At 35.8% G+C, this 23,269-nt stretch overlaps 1 protein-coding gene across 4 annotated transcripts; it reads right to left on the bottom strand.

Annotated features, from left to right (window-relative positions):
* Positions 1-2,672: 2,672 nt before the first annotated feature.
* LOC111394445 (vacuolar protein sorting-associated protein 35B-like) lies at positions 2,673-21,969 on the bottom strand. 4 transcript variants are annotated; one of them, XM_023020272.1, is made up of 22 exons: positions 21,790-21,969; positions 21,616-21,712; positions 21,390-21,513; positions 19,869-20,054; positions 18,948-19,035; positions 18,718-18,774; positions 18,528-18,617; positions 18,333-18,455; positions 17,658-17,732; positions 17,521-17,580; positions 15,689-15,805; positions 15,156-15,395; positions 15,017-15,082; positions 14,736-14,825; positions 6,262-6,351; positions 5,016-5,105; positions 4,791-4,859; positions 4,427-4,507; positions 4,201-4,308; positions 4,018-4,121; positions 3,422-3,476; positions 2,673-3,273 (listed from the first exon to the last, which is right to left on the bottom strand). In XM_023020272.1, exons 1-22 carry the CDS (start codon positions 21,883-21,885, stop codon positions 3,181-3,183), a joined length of 2,199 nt encoding a protein of 732 aa, XP_022876040.1. In that variant the 5' UTR covers positions 21,886-21,969; the 3' UTR covers positions 2,673-3,180. The 4 variants fall into 4 exon arrangements, with proteins under 4 accessions (XP_022876040.1, XP_022876038.1, XP_022876041.1 ...); XM_023020270.1 differs by having other exon boundaries at positions 2,685-3,273; positions 3,363-3,476; positions 21,790-21,968; XM_023020273.1 differs by having other exon boundaries at positions 2,685-3,273; positions 3,363-3,476; positions 19,869-20,037; positions 21,790-21,951.
* Between the last annotated feature and the right edge of the window lie 1,300 nt (positions 21,970-23,269).

Raw genomic sequence — 23,269 nt, 5'->3', positions numbered from 1 at the left:
AGCTTTGAAAGGGAAAACACCTTATGAACGGCTATTTAATTTCAACACCAAATTACTTACATTGACAAGTGTTAGGATGTTTGAGTTTTGCTTCTATGCATGCTAAAAAAACCATCCAAAATTGCCCCCCGAGGCACAGTTTAACTGGTGGATCAATCAACATTGTCTTGCTTCCAGTGACAGGATGGAGGTTCGAATCCTGGTGGGAACCTGCGGCCAAATTTATTTGGTATAGATCAATCACTTTGGAGGAGAATCTCTTGTGCGCATAAGTGTACAGATGATGGGGGGAACCTGTGATCCAGTTGAGGCATAACCCGCGATTTATCCCCTCCAACGTTCTAGGGGCAAGGGTCTTGGGGGGTCCAGGATTTAGTCTAGTGTAAATTGGGATACCTGGATATCAAAAATTAAAAAATAAAAATAAACAACCATCCAAAATTGACAAACGTGCAACCTATTGTATCTTTCTTGGCTATCCTTTTGGGACAAAGGGATATCAAGTCTATGATATTGAACTTCACAAGGTTTTTGTGTCTCGCGATGTTACTTTCTTCAAAGACAAATTTTCGTTTAAACACACTTTCGCTCACAAGGTTTTTGTGTCTCGCGATGTTACTTTCTTCAAAGACAAATTTTCGTTTAAACACACTTTCGCTGCCATTTAAACACACTTTCCCTGCCACTGATGGTGAATAAATTTATGCAGTCGGAGATTCCGATTTCCTTCGGGAGACGAGGTTTTGACTAGACGAGGATACTTTTGCTTTTACTTTTGCAGGAAACTGTCTTAATTTTATTTGAAAACTAATTTGTAAAAGGATTTCCTATTTTGGAAGTGATTTTAGATCAAGTTACGTTAGACCAATTTTCTCTAAAAATTCTCCTAATCAGAAGAAGAACTTTTATAAAATTAGTCAAATAAGTTTAAAAGCAACTTTTAGGTCTCAAAAGCCAATCGGAAGATAGTTTTTGATGATATAAACACTTTGTAATCCCATATTGGTTCAAGAGAAATATTGAGAAGGATTAGATTATTATAAAAAGCTGGCTGATTTCATTAAAAGGCAAACCTTTCCCGTCCTTTTGGCTAAGATCACGTGTAGTATCTGTTATTATCAGTTTAATATCTGATACGTGGGCCATTGGTCCACACGATATTAAATAAATGTTTTAAAGGGTAGGGCCCACCATGGTAGCTTACAATTGCCAACTGGGGCTCTCGAGCGTTGCCCAGGTTTTGCACTGAATATTAATAGATGATGATTAATTAAATGCTGATAAACTTTAATTAAACTGCAGTTTTTCCTTTTTCATTTTTATTTTTCTTTTCTTTTTCTGCTGCTGTTTGGTTCTACTTTTTTAAAGGTCATTATTTTTTGAACTATGTTTAACAAAATATTCCATTAATTTTAATTAAAAATTTGATTTTTAGTCAAATCGAACAGGAAAAATAATTATTACTACTAATTTTTAGTCAACTCGAAAGGTTCTATAGACCAAGTTGGAACTGTGAAGAAAAATACAAATGAAGACAATTATCGACGAAGGTTTCACGAGATCAAGTCCGGGTGAAGAGAGAAAAATAGAGGTATTTTAAAATAATTTCTTATAAATAGAAGTTTAAGTTGTTAAAGAGTAAATGTATGACATTACCTTTCACCACATGAAAGTCCAATAGTTGTACGCAATGGGGTTAATTCTCGACCTTTGGAGTGACTACCATCCCTGACCTATCATTTTTTGCAGTTATAAGTTTAACTTTTTAAAATTGTAACACCCATTTTTCCAACTAACAAAAATATTTATTCGGTGATTTAGTCCAAGCAGCTTGCGTCACCAGCTGCCTGATCATAGCTGAGAAAGTTACAGTGCATTAAATGTGTAGCAAGCAGCTTGCCATCCAACTGCTTTGGTTATTTCGGTTAAATGACCGACGATGTCAGCCTGCCTGCATCATTTGTCACTACAGAATTTTTAATGAGTCAAGCAGCCTGCCTGCCCAGCTGATTGAATTATGGTGCTACAAATGAGCCTATTTCAACTGGCTGGATGAATAAAATTCTACAGCTCGCTCGTTTGAAAGTCAAGTGGTCACACCTTTGGCTATCGATGATCGATTCCATCAATTGTTAGACACTTTGTGTACTTGATTAGCCAAGTTTGTAATATTTTGAATTATATTCCGTCACTTGATTTGAATCACTAGATCATTGGATCTTTGTAATGTTTTACTTTGCCCGGATATGTCCGGAGTAATTGTACCCAATTTTGATCAATACAAATTTATTTACCAATAAAAATATATATATAGTAGATTACCATGCAACACTCACGTGAAGTCAAAGGAGGAGGAATGAAGCTACATGTAGGTTCTATAAAAACTAGAATCTTATCCTATTCATATTTTTAAATGAAAGTTGAAGACAATATTTAAATTAGTAAAATTCAACATCGTGTGAGTATCACATGGCTATATAATATTGAAATATTTCCCATTAGTTGGGAAAATAGGTGCCACAATTTTTAAAAGGTTAGAGAAGTGAGTGCAACAAAGGGTAGGTTGAGGGCATGAATGACACTTACAAAAGTTGGGGACCGTTGGTGCTATTTACCCTATAAAAATTGCATGTTTGTTAACAAATGTGGACAGTAGTGAACATTATAAAGTATTTAGTTTAATATTTAAAAGCAACTCATTATTAGTACAAAGCAATTGATTACACATTCATACAATCAAATCTCAATCTCCCAAAAGAACGCAAGAAACAAATTTACTTGCACCACTACGGTTCCCCTTCCCCCAACTAGGAGACGAAAAAAATCAACAAAACAAACCTGATTTTACAGAGACCTAAGTAGGAAATGAGAGAAAATTTCTTTGGAGGGGAACTCGGAAGAGTGTTTAATTCATACAAGTCACAGTGATGTACAGCATAATCAATATGAGAACCAGAAGCACTACAAATCAGTCATTTCGTACCTTATTCCCCCACTCAGGGCCAGCTCCATGATGCAATCGTATGTGCACACCCTCACTTTTTAGGAGAAAAGTCGAATTTTCACTACTTAATGGGATCGTATTTCTCGCCCATGGCACCGCCTTTTTGTTTCTGAAATTGAATATAACGCAAAGTGCTTGCAAAGAAAGCATCTGAAGATGGATTTGAAGTTGTACTATCACTCTGCATCTCGGTTTTTATCAATTCTACGAGGCCCTGAATAGCAGCTGTTGTTATCTGAGGGCTTCCCTTCTCGAAGAAATATAGGTACCTGAAGCACATTTATCAAGAAAACACTTACGAATACTGGCATATAAAATCTAGTTCATTAATGCAGTCACAACAGTCAGGTTAACTAACTTGTTAAGTATTTCAACAAATAGTGTAACTGGTCCACTGCTACCCCTCGTAACATTTACCATCTGTTGAGCGGCATTTGCAATCCTTAACGACCGCTTCAGGCAAAGTAGTACCCTGCAGTACAAGAATGTTATAGATTAGGCATAATCTCTGTGTAGAGTAAGATGATTAAAACAAATGAAAAATCGGAAGACAAGACAAAGCACAGACAGAATTGCATCCACTCGTAGAGAATCACACCTATCTCGCACCCAATAATGGCCCTTAAAAATCCTTCACTCATGGGAATATTAGGTTGACAAGTATGGAGTACCCGATATAGCACCCAAAATCAACCTTATTAATTTCCCCTCTCCAACCCTCATCAACCTTAAGGTCGATCTACGATTGAGGCCCATGGGAATAAGTGAAGCATGATAAGCTCCACACTATACGACAAAAGAAGACCAACAAATGATGTAAAACTAGTGAAACCATGTGATCCAAGTAGCAAATACATGATTCTGCCTCAGAATGAGCCATTATCCAATGCACCTTAATTAAATAACTCAAATTGCATGTCTGTGAAGCTGATAATATAACTTGAAAAGAGTTCTAATCGTTCCTAAACACATATTCTGAAGATAATGCCATTGATTATTTTCACATAGCTAACCTTTCTCCATCTTTGATGCCATCCTGATCATCAAGCCAGAAGAGATGTGAACAGGCATAAACTGCTCTGCACTGATCAGGCTTCTTTAAAAGTTTTGCTGAATACTAAACAGAAAAGAACGGTCAGGCTGGGACGAAAGGGTAAATGGGATTTATAAGCAAGTTACTTAAAAAACTGATGTACCCCTGTGGCTTTATGAGTCAAGGTATCTCTATTTTCGACGCCAAATACATTCATCCTTTGCAGAGTCCCGATTATTAGGTGTATAGCAGTCACCTGAGCCCTAGAATCCTACAAACAGTATTTTAACATAAAAATTGATGTCAAGAGAGTAGCCCTATTCCAGTTTTCTAAGAAAAACTTGTATAATATATAGTAAGGGAATACAATGATTATATTTAATTATTACCGCAACTTCTTCCTCATACAGCACAAAAGCTTGCGTGAAAAATTCATAAGCTACTGGTTCAAGATCACAGTCATTAGCCGCCTGTGGATATGAATTTCAAAACAAAGGAAAAAGAAAAATTAACCAATTTTCACATCAATTTTGAAGCATTATAACTAGTCTAATCAGTAATTTTTTTCACAAATATATAATGCTGGTGCTAGTGAAATATTTGGTATAAGCACAGGCATGATGATGTATAAAGAATTATTGGTGTCTGTGACAACATTATTTATCAGTAAACTATTTCTCTTGTACTAGTCATTTTTAAATAGTGTCCTCAATCCACTTTCCAGCGAAACTCGAATTTATCAAAAAATATTACCTCAGCACATTGCAAGTACAGTCTCAATGCCAGTTCAGGTGATGGAACAATTGAAAGAGCCTCGATAATCTGCAACAATAAAAAGGAATTTTTCCAGTGTCAGAGTATCAAAAAGAAAAGATTAAAAGGGTTATCCTCGTAACCAACAATATGAGAACTCATAGGCAAGCCAATGAGTTCAATATCCTAGCAGATAAGAAATTGGAAATTTTTAAGCTTTATCACCTGATTCAAGAGCTGAAATATTTTCTTTGGGTTGGCTGGAGCTTCTTCTCCAGCTACATCTCCATCCTGACCTAGCAATTTCCTGACCAACTACCACCAGGAGCAGTCCATCAAATATAGGAAGGGATGAGAATTTAAATAGTTAGTAAGCTTAAATATTGAGATAAATCCAGTACTAAGTTATTTTCCCTTTCCCAGGGAGGTGAGGGGAAAACCTCCAGGGAGAGCACATGACAATGTATCTCAAGATATAGTAATATGAAATTCCTGAGAAGGTGGGTTTAGGATGTTGGCATGACATCATGCTTTGCTAAACTTAAAAAGTTGACTTTGAAGTATATTTACTCGCAGGCAAAAATGAAGTCTCAAAATAAATAGTATTTTATTGATGAATGCTAAAATAAGTTACTTATTTTGCCACTAAGGTGAGTTACTTCATATGGCAACCTTTTTTAAATTAAAAAAAAAAAATGTTTAAAAGTAAGATATCCAAACATGTTTGGGAATAAAAATTGCTTAAAAGTAACATAACTTCTTTTCAGGCTTAGACAAACATGCTCAGCATGTGAGCACCAATGTGACTGAGGCTCATGCGTTGGTGTATTCCATGATGCATCCCTCAATAATTTTATGCTAGAAGTTGCCAGCCAAGCTTAGGTTCAACTACAACTATTGCTGCAACATGACACATACTAACAATAATAGATTTCTTAGTGAGCCATCTGCAGAAACAATCTAACTACGCTCTACTGAATACATTATTATAAAAATACAGAGCATGATGAACTTTTGATTGAGCAATGATCATTCATAGAAGGTGTTTTCCCTTACAAAATGAAAGCCAATTTCATCAAAATGCACGACAAGATAAAAACTAGAACAAAGAAACAAAAAGCAAGGTCTTTTCCACTTTTTGGGTCTAACAGACCATTTAAATGCAGCTTCTGTGCTTTATTTTGAATAGTATCAAAAAAACTTTTGTATGTAAGATCAGAAATTATCTTCTTAGTCAATAAATACAGATGCCATTATGTCATTTTATCAGGGATTCATACAGCAAAAAACTGCAACAGTACCAAGATGTGCTAATTATCAACTAGTTACAAATATACAGGAGACCCAATTAAAAGTGATATCCTGAATGATCCTAAATTCATTAACGCAAATATCCCCATCTACATTTTGAATGTTTATGCTCTAAAATCACAAAACGATACCCACATTTCGAATAGTGAAATGTACACACCTTGAGTGCAGAAAAAACAAGTGGAGGAACAGTAAAAGGCAAGCGTTTTGGACCTCCAGCCATTATATGTTTCCACACGGTATTTATTATCTGTTTGCGTAGAAAGATCAAACATAAGATGGATAAAACAAGACTGGAAAAACATTTTGGAAAGACAGTAGTTAAGGTGACTACATAATATGAAGCAACTACATCAATTATGTACAAATGCTACAAAAGGCATGAACACTAGGAACAGTTTACAGTGCATCAATAATTTAGTTAACAAAGTACCACCATGGTCTTCATTCACCCTAGGAAACGGGAGAGGTTAAGATCATTAGGCCAAACAATATTTGCAATAATGTACGGACAACGTCTTTGATGCAGCACCAACTCGAGCAATTAATTGAATGTAAGAATGGATCTATGGGAAGGGGGGTATTGAAGGGAAGAATGGGAGTCTTCATTCACCCTAGGAAACGGGAGAGGTTAAGATCATTAGGCCAAACAATATTTGCAATAATGTACGGACAACGTCTTTGATGCAGCACCAACTCGAGCAATTAATTGAATGTAAGAATGGATCTATGGGAAGGGGGGTATTGAAGGGAAGAATGGGAGAAGAAGAAAATTCCACAAAAAAAGAAGAAAATAGGAAGAGAGAATTTCACCACAAGCCAACAAAAGTTTATTCAATTATCAACTGAAATAAATTATATCACAAAATATGTTTAAATAGTAAAGCAAACCTTAACGAGACTGCCCAGGCCAATACAAGCCCAATAACCTAAATAAGAGTCTAAGATAATAAATAAAGTCTAAATTGAAAATAAAATAAATAAATAAATCGGATGTCCTCATCAACTCTGGGGGTGGGAGAAAAACTCGACCCTGTCGAGTGAATAGATCATGAGAGGCTGCAGTCAATCTTCTAACCATAAGCTGAGTGGTTGGACAAGCTTCTTCCGACGCCTGTAAAAATGTGTCAGTGGAGATCTGAATCTGGTGTCCTCAAAAGACTCGACCCTATCGAGTTGATAGACCACTATAGGCTGCAATTAATACTCCAAAGAATTCAAGTCATGCCACCGAGGACGATCTTTCAGACGAACCAACTATTGAAACTCCAAAAATAATTTGATCCACATTAGTTGACACCTCTCTCTTGGAATCCATGTACAATTCAAATCAGGTGGAACGATCCAACAAACAAGGAAGTATTAAATCTTGCCATCATTGGTCAAAATACAACACATTTATCTAAAATAACATCAATTTTATCTTTGTGTGCTGTAACAGATGGTATTGAAGTAGAAATATCAACATAGTCAAGTTGGAGGTCCACAAAGTTGAGTAGAAATGGATCATCTAAGGAAGTGAAACGGTGTTTGTAAGTAATGAAGTCCTCAATATTTTAGAGTAGAGTGGTAGCCAAAATGTAATGAGAGATCAATGACACAAGTATTTGGACCAACATGCTTTAAAATTTCATAAGAACCAACACTACAAGCTTGCAATATAGCATAATCCCCAATATTAAATTCAAAATTTCGCTTATGCAAATCAGCTTGAAATTTATATAATGCACTACTTGCTTCAAATTGTTTATTGATCTCAGTATGCAAGTCATGAAGATGATATACAAATGCTCCAGCTGACAACGACACACTAGCATGCGGGGACATGAGAATAAGATCTAACGACCGCCTAGACTTATAACTATGAACAACTTCAAATAGATTTAGACCTAGAGGCCGATTCACAGAATTGTTACATGCAATTTGAACAGTTGGGGGGATCAAGTCCCAATTCCCAAGATTTTTCTGGACTAGAGACTTGAATAAATTGCCAAGACTTTGGTTGACTTCATTTTGACCATCAATTTGAGGTTGGTCTACAGTGGAGAATTTCGATTTAGTGCTAAGCAAATGCGACTGGGTTCTCCAAAAGTGACTAGTGAAATCATGGGATATAGTATCTAGAGTCTCAGGAAAAGTCTAGATGCCACGTAAGGAGGTGTCCTCACTATCATCATCAAAATCTTCAAGTTTAGGTTCATATACTAGATCTTCTAACGACTCTTCTATTATATTTTTTCGTTCTTCTATGACTAAGGCTCGATTAGGACATTTAGAAGAGATGTGACCAAAGTCCTTATAGCTGATGCAAAGCAAGCGAGAAGAAGTCCTTGGAGTTTCAAAAATTTTACCCTTATTTTCCAAGATTGGAGGAACATTAGACGGGAGGGATCTTAGAAGGGACTTAACGGGAGGAAGTAGAGCCAATGAAACAGAAAATGGTTGTCAATATGGAGAAAGCGGCCTTGGACTATCACGACCTTTACACTTATTTTTCCAAATGGGAGGAACACCAAACGGGGAGGGCTCTATGACAGACTCATGTTGAGGTGGCGCTAATGACATGGTTGAACAATGGTGATCGCGCTTTTCATATGGAATACTAATAAGTAACTCGTAGTCCTGAGCTAAAGAATAAGCATGATCAAGAGTAGTGACACCTCGAAAGAAAAGCTCACGCCTAAGTTCATCTCTTAGACCTTATATAAATCTACTCAAAGTTAGAGCCTCATCCTCAACGACATAACATTTCATTCGAAATACCTAAAATTGAGCAATGTACTCAGTTACTAGCCGATTCCATTGGGTAAAAATTTCATGATCTAAGCAAGCATCGAAAGTAGAAGTATCTAATTTAATGTCTTTAAAGAAACGCTCCTTCTGAAGAGGAAGAGAATGAGTACCATGACGACTATGGCTCGTTCTCGCTTACGAACTTGATCCTTATCCCTACAATCATGTTTGATCACCTTGTCGATGACGATATTGTCTATTGTGGAACACTTCAAAATTATTGATATCAGTCGAATGAGGAATTTGTTTGAAATTGTTCAGACTAGCAGCTAGATCTCTGCTCTTTTCCCGAGTAATAGCCATATCGGTTTGGAAAGCAGTTAATTGAGCTTGTAAGTGTTGCTGACTAGTGGCAAATTGAGCTAATTGTCTAGTAAGTACATAAAATTGTGAAGGGTCCATGTTTAGGTACTAAAACTAGAAGTGACAAGATGACCAGTCGACCACTATGTATGCACTGTATTAGCAGCTAAATGACATGCCATAGAGAGATCAATGAACAATAAGTGCAAGCAATGGAAAATAACAACTTGAGCCCTTTTTTAAACTTTTGGGATTAAATAAATCCAACACTGCAAGCTAATACTGTCAGTACATGTAAAATAGCAAAGCAAAGGTCAAGACACTAGAAAAAAACCTGATCACTTGAAACAAGTTGAGGGGCTTAAAGCAAGTGTACAAATGACGAATCAAGGGAAACAATGGGATTCAATTCATTCAATGATTCCGATCAAGTGGGGTCAAATCTAATATTATCAAAGTACTAGCAACACAGATTTTGATCGATGCAATTTTAAAAATGAAGCGATAGTATAGACCAACAATAAATAGAGATCAAGGACTCCCTGATGTCCACTTGGTCTGAGTCACTAAAGTGAGAATTTCAAGCCGGCTTGTGTCCTATGCTTCGTGTCAAAAGTCTTCAACTTCAAAAATCACTCCAAATGCATCTTGTAAAGTAGCGTTGCACTTATTTTATGATTGTCACACTGGTCTGGTGAAAAGTGTGGAAAGCGTTGTGGTTGATGCTTGTTGGCAGTTGCAGAAGGCAAGTTTTTTTTACTGTGGGCTGTAGTGGTGGTTATTAGTACAGATGGCAGTGTGCTTATTTTGTATTTGATGACAATGAAGGACGACCAGTGGTTATTGTGGCAATGGTAGTATTGCAGTTATAATTGACGGTGACTTTTATGGTGGAGAGTTGCAGGGGATGTTGTTGGCGGGTAGCATTTACGCATGGAGAGAAGGTGGTATTTGTGTGTATGTGGAAATAAGTGCTTGCGACTGTGGGCTGTGGTTTGTTCTTGACGTGTAATGATGGGAGAAGGTAGCGGGTGGTGTTGGTGTTGGCGTTGGCGTTTGCGTTTGCGGCTGGGTGGGATACCAACGGCGGGGGATGGGGGCCATGATGGGGCTAATGACATGGTTAAACAATGGTGATCGCGCTTTTCATATGGAATACTAATAAGTAACTCGTACTCCTGAGCTAAAGAATAAGCATGATCAAGAGTAGTGACACCTCGAAAGAAAAGCTCACGCCTAAGTTCATCTCTTAGACCTTATATAAATCTACTCAAAGTTAGAGCCTCATCCTCAACGACATAACATTTCATTCGAAATACCTAAAATTGAGCAATGTACTCAGTTACTAGCCGATTCCATTGGGTAAAAATTTCATGATCTAAGCAAGCATCGAAAGTAGAAGTATCTAATTTAATGTCTTTAAAGAAACGCTCCTTCTGAAGAGGAAGAGAATGAGTACCATGACGACTATGGCTCGTTCTCGCTTACGAACTTGATCCTTATCCCTACAATCATGTTTGATCACCTTGTCGATGACGATATTGTCTATTGTGGAACACTTCAAAATTATTGATATCAGTCGAATGAGGAATTTGTTTGAAATTGTTCAGACTAGCAGCTAGATCTCTGCTCTTTTCCCGAGTAATAGCCATATCGGTTTGGAAAGCAGTTAATTGAGCTTGTAAGTGTTGCTGACTAGTGGCAAATTGAGCTAATTGTCTAGTAAGTACATAAAATTGTGAAGGGTCCATGTTTAGGTACTAAAACTAGAAGTGACAAGATGACCAGTCGACCACTATGTATGCACTGTATTAGCAGCTAAATGACATGCCATAGAGAGATCAATGAACAATAAGTGCAAGCAATGGAAAATAACAACTTGAGCCCTTTTTTAAACTTTTGGGATTAAATAAATCCAACACTGCAAGCTAATACTGTCAGTACATGTAAAATAGCAAAGCAAAGGTCAAGACACTAGAAAAAAACCTGATCACTTGAAACAAGTTGAGGGGCTTAAAGCAAGTGTACAAATGACGAATCAAGGGAAACAATGGGATTCAATTCATTCAATGATTCCGATCAAGTGGGGTCAAATCTAATATTATCAAAGTACTAGCAACACAGATTTTGATCGATGCAATTTTAAAAATGAAGCGATAGTATAGACCAACAATAAATAGAGATCAAGGACTCCCTGATGTCCACTTGGTCTGAGTCACTAAAGTGAGAATTTCAAGCCGGCTTGTGTCCTATGCTTCGTGTCAAAAGTCTTCAACTTCAAAAATCACTCCAAATGCATCTTGTAAAGTAGCGTTGCACTTATTTTATGATTGTCACACTGGTCTGGTGAAAAGTGTGGAAAGCGTTGTGGTTGATGCTTGTTGGCAGTTGCAGAAGGCAAGTTTTTTTTACTGTGGGCTGTAGTGGTGGTTATTAGTACAGATGGCAGTGTGCTTATTTTGTATTTGATGACAATGAAGGACGACCAGTGGTTATTGTGGCAATGGTAGTATTGCAGTTATAATTGACGGTGACTTTTATGGTGGAGAGTTGCAGGGTATGTTGTTGGCGGGTAGCATTTACGCATGGAGAGAAGGTGGTATTTGTGTGTATGTGGAAATAAGTGCTTGCGACTGTGGGCTGTGGTTTGTTCTTGACGTGTAATGATGGGAGAAGGTAGCGGGTGGTGTTGGTGTTGGCGTTGGCGTTTGCGTTTGCGGCTGGGTGGGATACCAACACTGGGGTGGACGGCGAATGATGGGGGCCGAAAGGGAGTAGGGGTCTTAACTAGGGTTGGTCGTGGAGTTGGGGTTAGAATTTGGGGGATGATGGTTGTGATGTGGGCCGAGTAATGGGCAAGGTTGAATTGGGTTAAATGATATGAGATTAGGTAGTTGGGTTTAGTGATAAATTTGTAGGTATTTGGGCTTCGGCTGTATGATTTATAATGGAGTTGGTGTTCGGCTAATTGAAGTTGGGAGCATGTGGGACTTTGGGCTTCTTGAAAACAGTGGGCTTTAGGATTGTCAATTTGTAAAGAATATGACAAATCATGAATAGCAACAAGGATTGGAATTCGCAGGAGGTATAGCAATCGGATTTTTATTTTTTTTTCAGAAACTGATGAGAATACTAAAAGAACTGATTTATTTATTTTATTTTATTTTTTTCTCGGGTGAATAGTAACTCTTTTTTTTTCCAACTAAGAAAGAAAATTGCTGTCTCAAGACAAATTATTTCATTCGTGCTGTTATACAAGTTTTTGGGAAGATAATTTGAAAAAAGTTTTGGACTGTAAATGAAAAATCACCCAAATTTCAACTCTAATACCAAATTTGGTGCAACATCAACTCGAGCAATTAATTGACTGTGAGAACGGATCTATGGGAAGGGGGAATTGAAGGGAAGAATGGGGGAAGAAGAAGATTCCACGGAAGAAGCAGAAAATAGGAAGAGAGAATTTCACCACAAGCCACCAAAAGTTTATTCAATCATCAACTGAAATAAATTACATTGCAAAATAAGTTTAAATAATAAAGCAAACCCTAACGAGACTGGGCCCGAGCCAATACTAGCGCAGTTCCCTAAATAAGAGTCCAAGATAATAAATAAAGCCTAACTAAAAAATAAAATAAATAAATAAATCGGATGTCCTCATCAGTCTCAAATGTAAAATCCTATGCAGCAGATAGTTGCTCAAGGCACACTTTTTCTTCCATTTTAAACTAAAAATTCTTGTAATTTAGTTCTTGGAATTAATTATGCCATCAGATATATGATTCACAACATTCATCAACATCAAGGAGATAAGAAAGTAAACTCGAGATAGTGTTCATCTCCTAGAATTCAGACTAACACCATAAATTACAAGTCTCTCATAATGATGAGGGTCGGAAAATGTGCATCCACTTGTCTATTGGAATATAAATTTGCATATTTCCATTACCTGAATTTTAGGATCCATGCATATATATTTTGATGTTCCAGAAACTCAAGTACTAGAAGTACAACTAGTCCTAGTTTATGACTCTTTTACAACCAAAGTTTATAGGCTAATGTAGCCACGAATATACATGTCCAACAACAATCTATGCTGTTAGTTTCAGTAAATGTGAGTTAGGGCAGATGAATGATTTTTCCATTCCCTTCGATTAAGAATACAGCTTTCAAAAAGCCTAAAGATATCAAATTCATCACAACCACAAAAAGCCATGCTAATTTTGGTGTATTCTCCCTTTATATATTGAGATTGATTTGCTCTTGTGATAACAGTTTCTTTCTCCTACCCAAGACATTAGCCAACCGGTAAAAAAAAAACTTCTGTCTTCATTTATCCTCCAACTTTTTTCTTCATTCTACATCTACTTGTTTGCAGATAGACTCAATTCTTAATTTATCCATTCACGTCGCGTGCGCACATCTTAACATAATCATTTTTGCTACCTTTACTTTATGATCATTTATGTATTTTAACAGTCCAATGCTTAACACCATAGAGCATAATTGATCATAAGTATCTTCCAATCACATAAAATCCATTATCCATTTTGTCCAACCGTATTAATTGATCTAGATATCTAAAGAAGTCGTTCTTTGAGATAATATCATTTCTTATTTTAACTCCACAATTATATTTATTCTTCTTATAATTAAAAAGACAATTCAAGCCTTCCATTCTTGCTTCTTTTTAACTTAAAACCATCAAATTCTTAAGTACTATATAAAAATTCAAACTTATGATTTTGTCACCCTTGTAGTCTCATCGACCAAAACTATATTATCAATGAATTACATATACTAGGGATGGATAAGCATCGTATGCCTTTGTATGTTCATCTAATACCATAACAAAAGACAATGACTTAGATGTGAATGCTCGCACTTAAGAATAAGTGAAAGGCCAGCAGTAAGTCTTGGGTAGGCTGGCTCTCTTTGACTTACCCTTTCTCTTTCCTTCTCTCCTCCATTTCTACTCAAAAAAAGGTGCTTTCCACAATAGGAAATTCTTGGGTTATACTTCCACTTACATTAATTCTTACTAATATTGATATATCATTTATCTAATACATGCTTCTTTTTTTCTCTGATGTTGACAAAACCTACTTCTTGCTCTTTTGCTTGCTAGTTTATGTGATAATAGACTAGATAACAAGTACCTGGCCTTTACTAAACTAAGAAACCATGCACAATATTTCCTATTGTTTTCCCAATAGGAAAATTCACTGTCAACCTCAAGATGGAACTGGTATGTCATTTGGGATTGTTTGGTTCAAGTACGTTATAAAGAAGGATTCACATGTATATGTGCACGTGCAATATCATCCAAGAAATGAACAGCAGCAGCTATTTTGTGCTCCTCCTAATTTATTTCCAATATAATACAGGAAAGCCAAAAAGAAATGCAGAACTAAGTGCCCAATACTTTTACTTTATGTTACTAGCAGTGTTCCTGAAACACTTAGGCAAAAGTAGCAATAGCAAATGAGAACAACCAAAACTATTACGCGTAACAAAAATGCTAGGCAACAGATACATTACCGTTAACATCTCCTCTGGATCATCATTATACAGCATATGCATGAGGCGAGCAACAGAATTTTGCTCCTCCTTGAAATCCTCTTCATCTAGCTATGGGCCAAGTAATCATATAACAAGAGAAGAGATTATCCATGAGCCTATATTAACCAATAGGTTAAAATAATAGAAAGGCTATAAGAAAATGAAATCATTTAAGAATACATAATAGGAATAGTCAGATTTTTCCGAAGCAATGCAGATATAAAGAAATGAAAGTGACTGGACAGACATTTTCCACGTACATCATCTGTAGAAGTTCCATCCATATCCTTTATAAGACCTTTGATCAATTCAAACAAAACCTCAACCTGCAAAGAGTAATTAAGTCACATATATTTAAGTAAAAACCAAAATCACATGTAAAGCCAAAGGGGAATCTACCTTGTCAGAAGTTGACACGCTGGTACTGTTTCTCATAATGCTTTGGATGATAACCATTGCCATAATTTTATTTGTTGCAGCATCAAGGTGATCCATCACACGTGGATAATTAGAAAGTGTGAGAGCAGTGACAACATCATCGTATTTCTCTAATGGAGCACTCAGAAGCGCAACAACTTGTTTCGTTACTCTACTATCTTCAAGCTTTGCTTTTCCAGATAACTTTCTGACACATGCTCCCTGTCAATGATCAGAAGACAAGCAACCGAAGTGAGAAACAATGTGTGATTACAAGATCAACGGGATGTATGCTAAATGACACGACACAATGGACTCTCTCTTCATGTAGCGAGCTTGTGCATGATTTATGCGTAAGTTAATAAACATTTACTAGTCTGAAGTAACAGAACGGCACACTAAAATTTTCCAAAAAAACGATACTCAAGAAGCTTCACAGATGATCCCCATTTATTATGTTTAGAGGCCACCTTCTAAGATAGAAATTTTTGTCAACAACTCAATAGATAACATACCAAAACTTGATCCACGTAATCCAGCCGATCAGGATGGACATGAAGAGTGAAAGTCAGAAGAGAGACATATAAACTAATTGCTCCAACAACAGGCATATCAACCTGTGCTTCTATGACCTGCATAAGAAAACATTTTACACTGAAATCTAAAAGGAAATGGCACTCTTAATCATTGTATCACAAGTTTAATATGATGAGGCGTACAATTTCACACAACGGAAACAAGGAATGCATGAAATTTTAGTATCATGCAAGTTGGCAGAACAACACCAAGAAAAATTAAGGGTCAGGATGCAGGAGACCTAGGTCACTAATAGCAGATGCTATGTAAATTCCAATCATGCAGAGCGCACAAATCAGAATGCTTTTGTATAGGTCCTATTATTAGCTTGTGTGGAAATGGAAATTTTGTACCTGGTGGAGTGAGATCAGAATTTCTTTAAAACAAGTGAAGGAGCAACCACAAGCTTAGCTTAAAAGCTCAATGAACGTATTAAGCATATTTTATCTACATGTATATTAATTATCATTTCCCTCTTTACGTCGACAAACAGACGTCGCGTTATAGAAAACTCTATAACTGGCGAAGCAAAAACTTGCAAAGTTGAGAAGAAACACATTTCTAAATCTTTCCTTGCAAAGCATGTAATATGTGCATTTCCTCATGGAAAACCCCAACAAAATATATTTGCTGCAAAAATTCTCTGCCTGGTGGTTGAACAATCAATATATACTAGTCTGAAAGCATATCCTACCTCACTGTCCATGGAGGGTGGGGGATTGTTAGATGCAGGAAATTAGATCTAGGAATTTTCAAGAAGAATAGGCATTCATTCTATCAATGCTGAAGACCTTTGGCTACTTGACCGACTCTAAAACGGACATGGGACCTCGGTTTAGGAGGGTGGAGCTTAAATCAGATTCTGACATTACCATTGATCTTATAATAAATGCAGAAACTGATATTCATGCATATAGCTGATTGAGGATTGCAGATCTCTTTCGAGAAAGCAATCGGAGATTAAATTGTTCGATACATACAGAAGGAAATCAAGGACATTTGTCCCTGTTTTATATTGTGTTGTCTGATTTACCTCCTTCACGGGCATTATCTTTTCTTTTGTATTAGATAGAAGAAGTGTATAATATTCTCTCAATTACTTGCCGTTAGAACTCCTCTGCACCAAATCATAATAATAGATGCAAAACCACAACTGTACTCCCGTCTCTGTTCAACAAAACATTTAATAAGCATATCTATATGTACAGAGATAATCACCAAGAGAAGCAAGTCCCAAGTATAATGGGATTTACTCCTAGATTCTAGGCTTTCATGCCTACAATATGTCAATACCGCCAAAAAACTCTCAAGAGTAAAAAAAAAAACTACGATTAAGCATGAAAGTCTATGTGTGCAGATAGAAAATGTGGCCGCCAAGCATGCCCAAAAGGTTAGCACAGATAGATGTGATTACAAAGAAACAAAAAATAGAGAACCAATTTTAAGGTTATAGGAGACCTTTAGAGAACTTAGTAAAATTCTTCATTTTACCCAAGAGATTTTTTCATCAAGAATATTTTGTTACCTTAAAAGATGTATGGTGGAATTCAGAAATTGATTCATCCACATATGAATGCATTTCAAAATGCTAAAATAATTAGTCAATAAATGAGAGAAAAAGGCAAACAATGGGACAGAGTATAATCCTATTTTAGACAAGCGTTCAATTTTTAACAATAATAAAAACCCATTATCATGCACCCACGCAGAACATATATTTTGACCAAAATTCTATTTCTCGAATGCAATAAATAAAAGAATCAAAGCTTACCTTTCCAATTGCATTGCTCAACTTGGTAAATGCTTCAACTTGCAAGAATTCAGGTAAGACCTAAATAGAGAAAAGAATGACAGTGAACAAAATAAGGAATCCACTAGCAGGAGTTGTACAAAAGTAAAATGACTCACTTCTGGACTTGAAGCAGCATAGTTTGACAATCTCTCCATCAGTCCAGATAAAACAGTCTTGATGTCAACTGCAGACTGAGAATCAACATGATACAACATCAAGTAAAGCAAGGCCAAAAAATTTTAATGCACGATAATTGGTTTTTGCACGATAATTGGTACAATTATTCCCTCTAAAGAAACATTTAACGGTAAAACTTAGTGTTCACCTAATATCAGTTCTTTAACATTAAAAGACTATGTTGGTTCTCCACATGAAGTGCCATACTACCATATAACGTTCGAAAATCAGGTAAAACATATTATTCAATACGATAGTGCTTTCTCTCAACCTTCTACTTTAGAAAATCTCTTAGAATTGAAACACAGAGATACACACATGCATGGTCCACATAACAAATTTCCTAATATTGCAGAGGCATCAATCAATTTGCTCACATATTTGAGTCATTCTTCTTATCACATATCACTTGTAAACGAATTAAAAAACCAACATGAAAATTTTCAATATAGATTTTGAATGGTATTGATAATCAGAAAAACACTCTAGGAAAATACGAGGTTGAAAGCATAGATCATTCTCATATTATGATGCAATGAACTTGCATTGCCTGGTTGAAAGAAAGAAACATTGTGTAATAGGAAAAGAATCTCAATATATAATAGGCTACTCACTTGAAGTTGAGGGCAAGCTCCCAATAATGTCTCAAGGGTCTGCAAATGGTACTCATCCGGAAAGACCTGAATTATGCAGTCCATCAAATAATACTGGGCAAGTTCGTCCTTACAATTAACAACCTGCAGAAACCATTTGATGGCACATTGTAAGTTCTTTATATCTTAAAGATACACTGAATCAGATGAACTAACCTGCTCCAACACCCTAGGAAGAATGATGTCTCTATAGATTTCAAGGTCAACACCTTCTATCTGACTGAGAACATGTAAATTTTTCCCAACCTAAAACATCAGAGGGATGTTATAATAATAACTTTATATAAGTTAAAAGGGAGTTAAGGTATGACAAGAAAAACTAACTGCTTTGAAGCATTCGTATTACAAGATCACGCAGCTCGTTCCTTTCCTTATCAAGTTTCTCTTTCTCTCTCATAGGTCCCTGCAGACCATAAGTCTCAAGTCAGCATTATCAAATCGTAAATCTATCTTAATATTACACCTACATGGTCAAGACATGCCCTCAAAATTCATTACACTTTTGTGGCATGCAAGTTTTCAGATGCCATGTACGTCAAAAAAGCAAGAAAAAATTTCAGAGCTACATCCACAAACCTGGTGCTGCATCCGGACCCAAAGTTTGTTCATTTCAGCAAAATTTTGCAGCACAAATTCTACAGCATCCATGAAAGTGTCACCTTCACTACAGGAACACCAATGAAGTAACACATAGTAAAAAGGTCATAAGTCGCAACATCTGCAATTAATATCATGCAATGATTAAAACATTTAGCAAGTTAATGTGGCAAACAATATAGAACTAACGATCACGAACTAATGTAAATATCAAATATTTCGTCACCTATGGAAATTTCCATTGATTGTAAGATATACAAGCTAGCACATGCATGAAAATCTGCTAAACTTGTACCTGGGAAATGATGTTACATGACATTCAAAAATATGTGATGTTACATGGCATTCAAAAATATATGGGTAAAAGCTTTAGATGCATATGCAAATATGTAAATATATGCATGTCAGTGGATGCTAAGTTAAAAGAATGCCCATGTCAAACGACCTGTATTAAGCATAGAGTCTAAAGGAAAAGAATTAAGCCAAACCAGCGAAAGAAAAAATAAGCAATATGAGATCACATATATGAAAGCGCCAAAAGAAGAACAACAAAGGGGAAGTGATGATATGAAGATTAGTAATGCAATCGGTGTGTATTACTTTTCTGTTTTAAAAAATAAGCCCTTGTTTGGCTAAATATCATATTTTTAGTAGATTTTGATGAAAGTTAATAAAATATATGATTGAAAAGTTGATAAAAGTTATGGATTCTATAAAATGTGCCGTTGAAAATAAGTTTCGGAAAAAAATGAGTTCCAAAAAATTGGGACTATACGGTAAATAGAAAATGAGAGATTTGGTGGTCACTTGCATGAGCATGATGAAAATAGTAAAATCTTCTGCGTACTCAATTTTAAAAGTCAAAGAACAAAGTAACATGCTGGTGAACAACTGCCTTACCCTTCATAGTCCGAAGCAATATCGGGTAATTTGTCTCTACTAATTTGAGTAAGATAACTCCTCAAAAAGAGCCCACGTATGGGATGCTGAACAGCGTGACACATTTCAACAAGGTCTTTGAGAACATCTTTAGCAGGAGCCTCTTTCGATTTTATATAAACAGAACCAACTGTACATAGGAGATACCTAATAAATTGACAAAACAAATATTATGTGCCTAGGGAACCTCTATTCTAAAATTATGCAGGCAAAATGGTAGGTGGATGAAAAAATAAGCAAATTAGACATTTACATTTCAAATGGAATAGCGTAAAACTGGTCATTAAATTTACAGGGCATTTTGTACTATACTTGAAACAAGATTTAGCAACTCTAAAATCCAACGGATTCATGAAAAATATCTAGAGCATTGTTTAAAAATCCCAATTAAAGCCCACGCTAGAGCAAGGCGAACAAAAATCACCTCAAGGCAATGGTTGTGAGGTATTTTTTGGAGGTGCAAGCCTCAGTTGAGTGAAGCACGTGCCTCAAGGCTCATGAGTGCACTCTTTAACTGTCCACACTTGTTTACTTTTCTTTAGGCATGGCCCACAAAACATTAAAATTTCTAATTGAGCGACTTTTGGATTAGCCAAGCTACTAAAAAAATAAATAAATAAATAAAAATTCTGACTAGCCAACCTTGACAATAAGTTATTACGCAATCAGATACTACTAAAACTATACTAGACACACTTTGGGAATAGTACATTTCCCACCACTAAACTAATAGTTTCTTTTTGTTTCTTAGAATTATTTTTGTTTGTTTGCAAACTTTAATTTGATCTATTATGAATTTTGAAGATTGTTTATGATTTACGTTTTTTTTAATTTTTAACAGTTTTTTGTTTCACATCACCAAGGAAAAATGTTTCAATACCAAATTATGTCTTTTTAAACTATACATTGATATAGAGTTTTTAATTAAGATTAGACCATTATCAAATCAAATTGAAGGAATGTGAAATTTGTCTATCCGATTCCAAGCTTCAAAACCATGCATTACTTTCCCAAAAAAAAAAAAGATATCGAGTTATTTTCCATTGATCACTAGATATTTAAATGTTCAATCTATATTCTCCATCAATAGAAAGTGATTTAAAGAAAAAGAAACTCAAAACTGCTTAAATTAATCAATAAATGGAACACAGTTAGATGGTTGGAATCCAAAGCCTTCTCACTATGGTAGATGAGGATGGCAGGTGTGTAGAACCGGCTTAAAAGAGCAAGCAGCACTAATTTGTACAATATAACGCACATATATAAAGATACTAATAAATGAATCCAATACAACAAACTACTTCAGGGATATTGCTAAGATCTAAGATTGCAGAGAGAATTTGAGCAACACAAATCACAAATCCAGAAAAATCAGAGAAATCCTTAAACCGTGTAATATAAGATGAAATATTGTTAAATCATTAACTATGCATATAAAAGGTGAAGCAACATAAAATTAGTGCCCAAATCTATGAGACTTACAGTCGAGGCAAAATGTTTCCCGCATGTTGAACAAGTTCGTATAGATCGACCACTGGACAACCATGCCTGTCCTCATCTTTGAAGAACATTTCCAGCCTCCTCAACTCATCAAACACGCGCATATCTATTCCATAAAAGTGAATAAAACAAACAATTCACGGCATAAACATATAAACTTTAAATAATAAAATAGATCACCAGAAGAATTTGGACCCAGGAATCTTACATAGCTCATAATATTTGTGAGGCGAGAGTTTCGAAGTTCGAAGCTCAGACAACAACTGCGCCGAGTATTTAAGTACTTCTCTCAGATTATTTGAATCCTGAATTTTTTTTCAAATACGAACAAATTAATTTAACTTGAGAATCTAGGGCTCCGAGAAGTAAAATTGGAAATTACCAAAGCGCGATGCAAATAAAATGCATTGTGTTGAATTCCCGCGATGCCTTCGGCGAGCCATTTCTCCTCGTCTTCGATTCCGTCTGAGATCATCATTTTTCTTGTTTCTCCCTAGACTGCCTCGACTCAACTGACTGACGTTGGAATACTAAGGACATCACTTGTTCCTTGATTCTAAGTAGAGATAATTGTTTCAATCGTCCCTCAACTTAAATTCACATCTTTAATTAATCGCTCAAATTTAAAATATCGAATTTTCATCATTAAACTTAGATCCATGTTATTGATTGCTCGCTGAAATTTAAAATATTGAATTTTGACCACTGAATTTGAAAAATATCGAGTTTTAGTTACTAAATTTAGGTTCATGTTTTCGATTGCTCACTGAAATTTAAAATGTTGAGTTTTGATCACTGAATTTTGAAAAATATTGTATATTACTCATTGAATTTTGAAAAATATTGTACATTACTTATTGAACTTTGAAAATATTGTACATTACTTACTGTAAGCTCGATATTTTTCTAAGTTCAACAGTTACGTTAGTGAATAACATACGGCATATTTCAAAGTTCAGTGGTCAAAACTCGACATCTTAAACTTCAGTGAGTAATCTAAGACATGGAACCAAGTTCAGTGAGCAATCGAAGACATTTTTCAAAGTTCAGTGGTCAAAACTTGACATTTTAAATTTCAGTGAGTAATCGAAAATATGGACCTAAATTAAGTGACCAAAACTCGACATTTTAAATTTCAACGAGTAATCGAAAACATGGACATAAATTAAGTGACCAAAATTCAGTGGCCAATCAAAGACATGAACCTAAGTTCACTGACCATTGGAACAATTGACTCTTCTAAGTACAATTTGTTTGGGAAGCAAGATGAACTCATTTTGGGTAATGGTGACAATGGGTCGAGCCAGCTCATCTCAAGATCATTCAAGCACGAGCCGAGTTGAGCCCACGAGCTCGTGAGCTCATGAGCTAAGCCTAGCCCACAAGCTCAAGATTTCTTTTTCTTTTTTTTGACCTTTTTTTCACATTTTTTACGAGCTGGCCTCAAATTCATGGTGGGCCCTTGCCCACCAATTGATCGCCCGTGGAGAGCCGAGCAGGCCCGGTCAGCTCGAATTCGAGCTCGTCCTAATATAAGCTTGAGTTGCCTTTTACGAGCCGAACCGCTTGGCTTGATTGTCGCCTTTAATTTTGAGTTAAAAATATATTTTGAAATAATAATTTTTAGAAAATGTGTAATTGAAAAATAATAAAAGGTTTTTGATTTATATATAGTATTATTTTATTGAATGTTGTATAGTTGATGATAAGAAAGAGAAAAATGTATTTTGTTAGAAATGGGGGCTCAAACAAGGGCTAATTTCTTATCCGATCAACAATTTAGGAAGGGGAACACAGTCTCATATATCGTTCTTATTCATTATTTTATTTTAATTTATTTGATGTTTTTAAATTTTCTTCGT

This window comes from Olea europaea, chromosome 5, assembly GCF_002742605.1.
Source record: "Olea europaea var. sylvestris chromosome 5, O_europaea_v1, whole genome shotgun sequence".
Taxonomy (NCBI): Eukaryota; Viridiplantae; Streptophyta; class Magnoliopsida; order Lamiales; family Oleaceae; genus Olea; species Olea europaea.
This window is presented reverse-complemented; position numbering and strand designations above follow the sequence as displayed.

What these genes read in the sequence shown, in the direction of transcription:
- LOC111394445 (XM_023020270.1), bottom strand. Translation starts at nt 21,885, where the DNA reads ATGATGATCTCAGACGGAATCGAAGACGAGGAGAAATGGCTCGCCGAA. An exon ending in TTTATTTGCATCGCGCTTTG is followed by an intron (nt 21,713 to 21,789) that starts GTAATTTCCAAT and finishes AAAAAAATTCAG; the next exon opens with GATTCAAATAATCTGAGAGA. An exon ending in TGTACTTGCAATGTGCTGAG is followed by an intron (nt 4,508 to 4,790) that starts GTAATATTTTTT and finishes TCATATCCACAG; the next exon opens with GCGGCTAATGACTGTGATCT.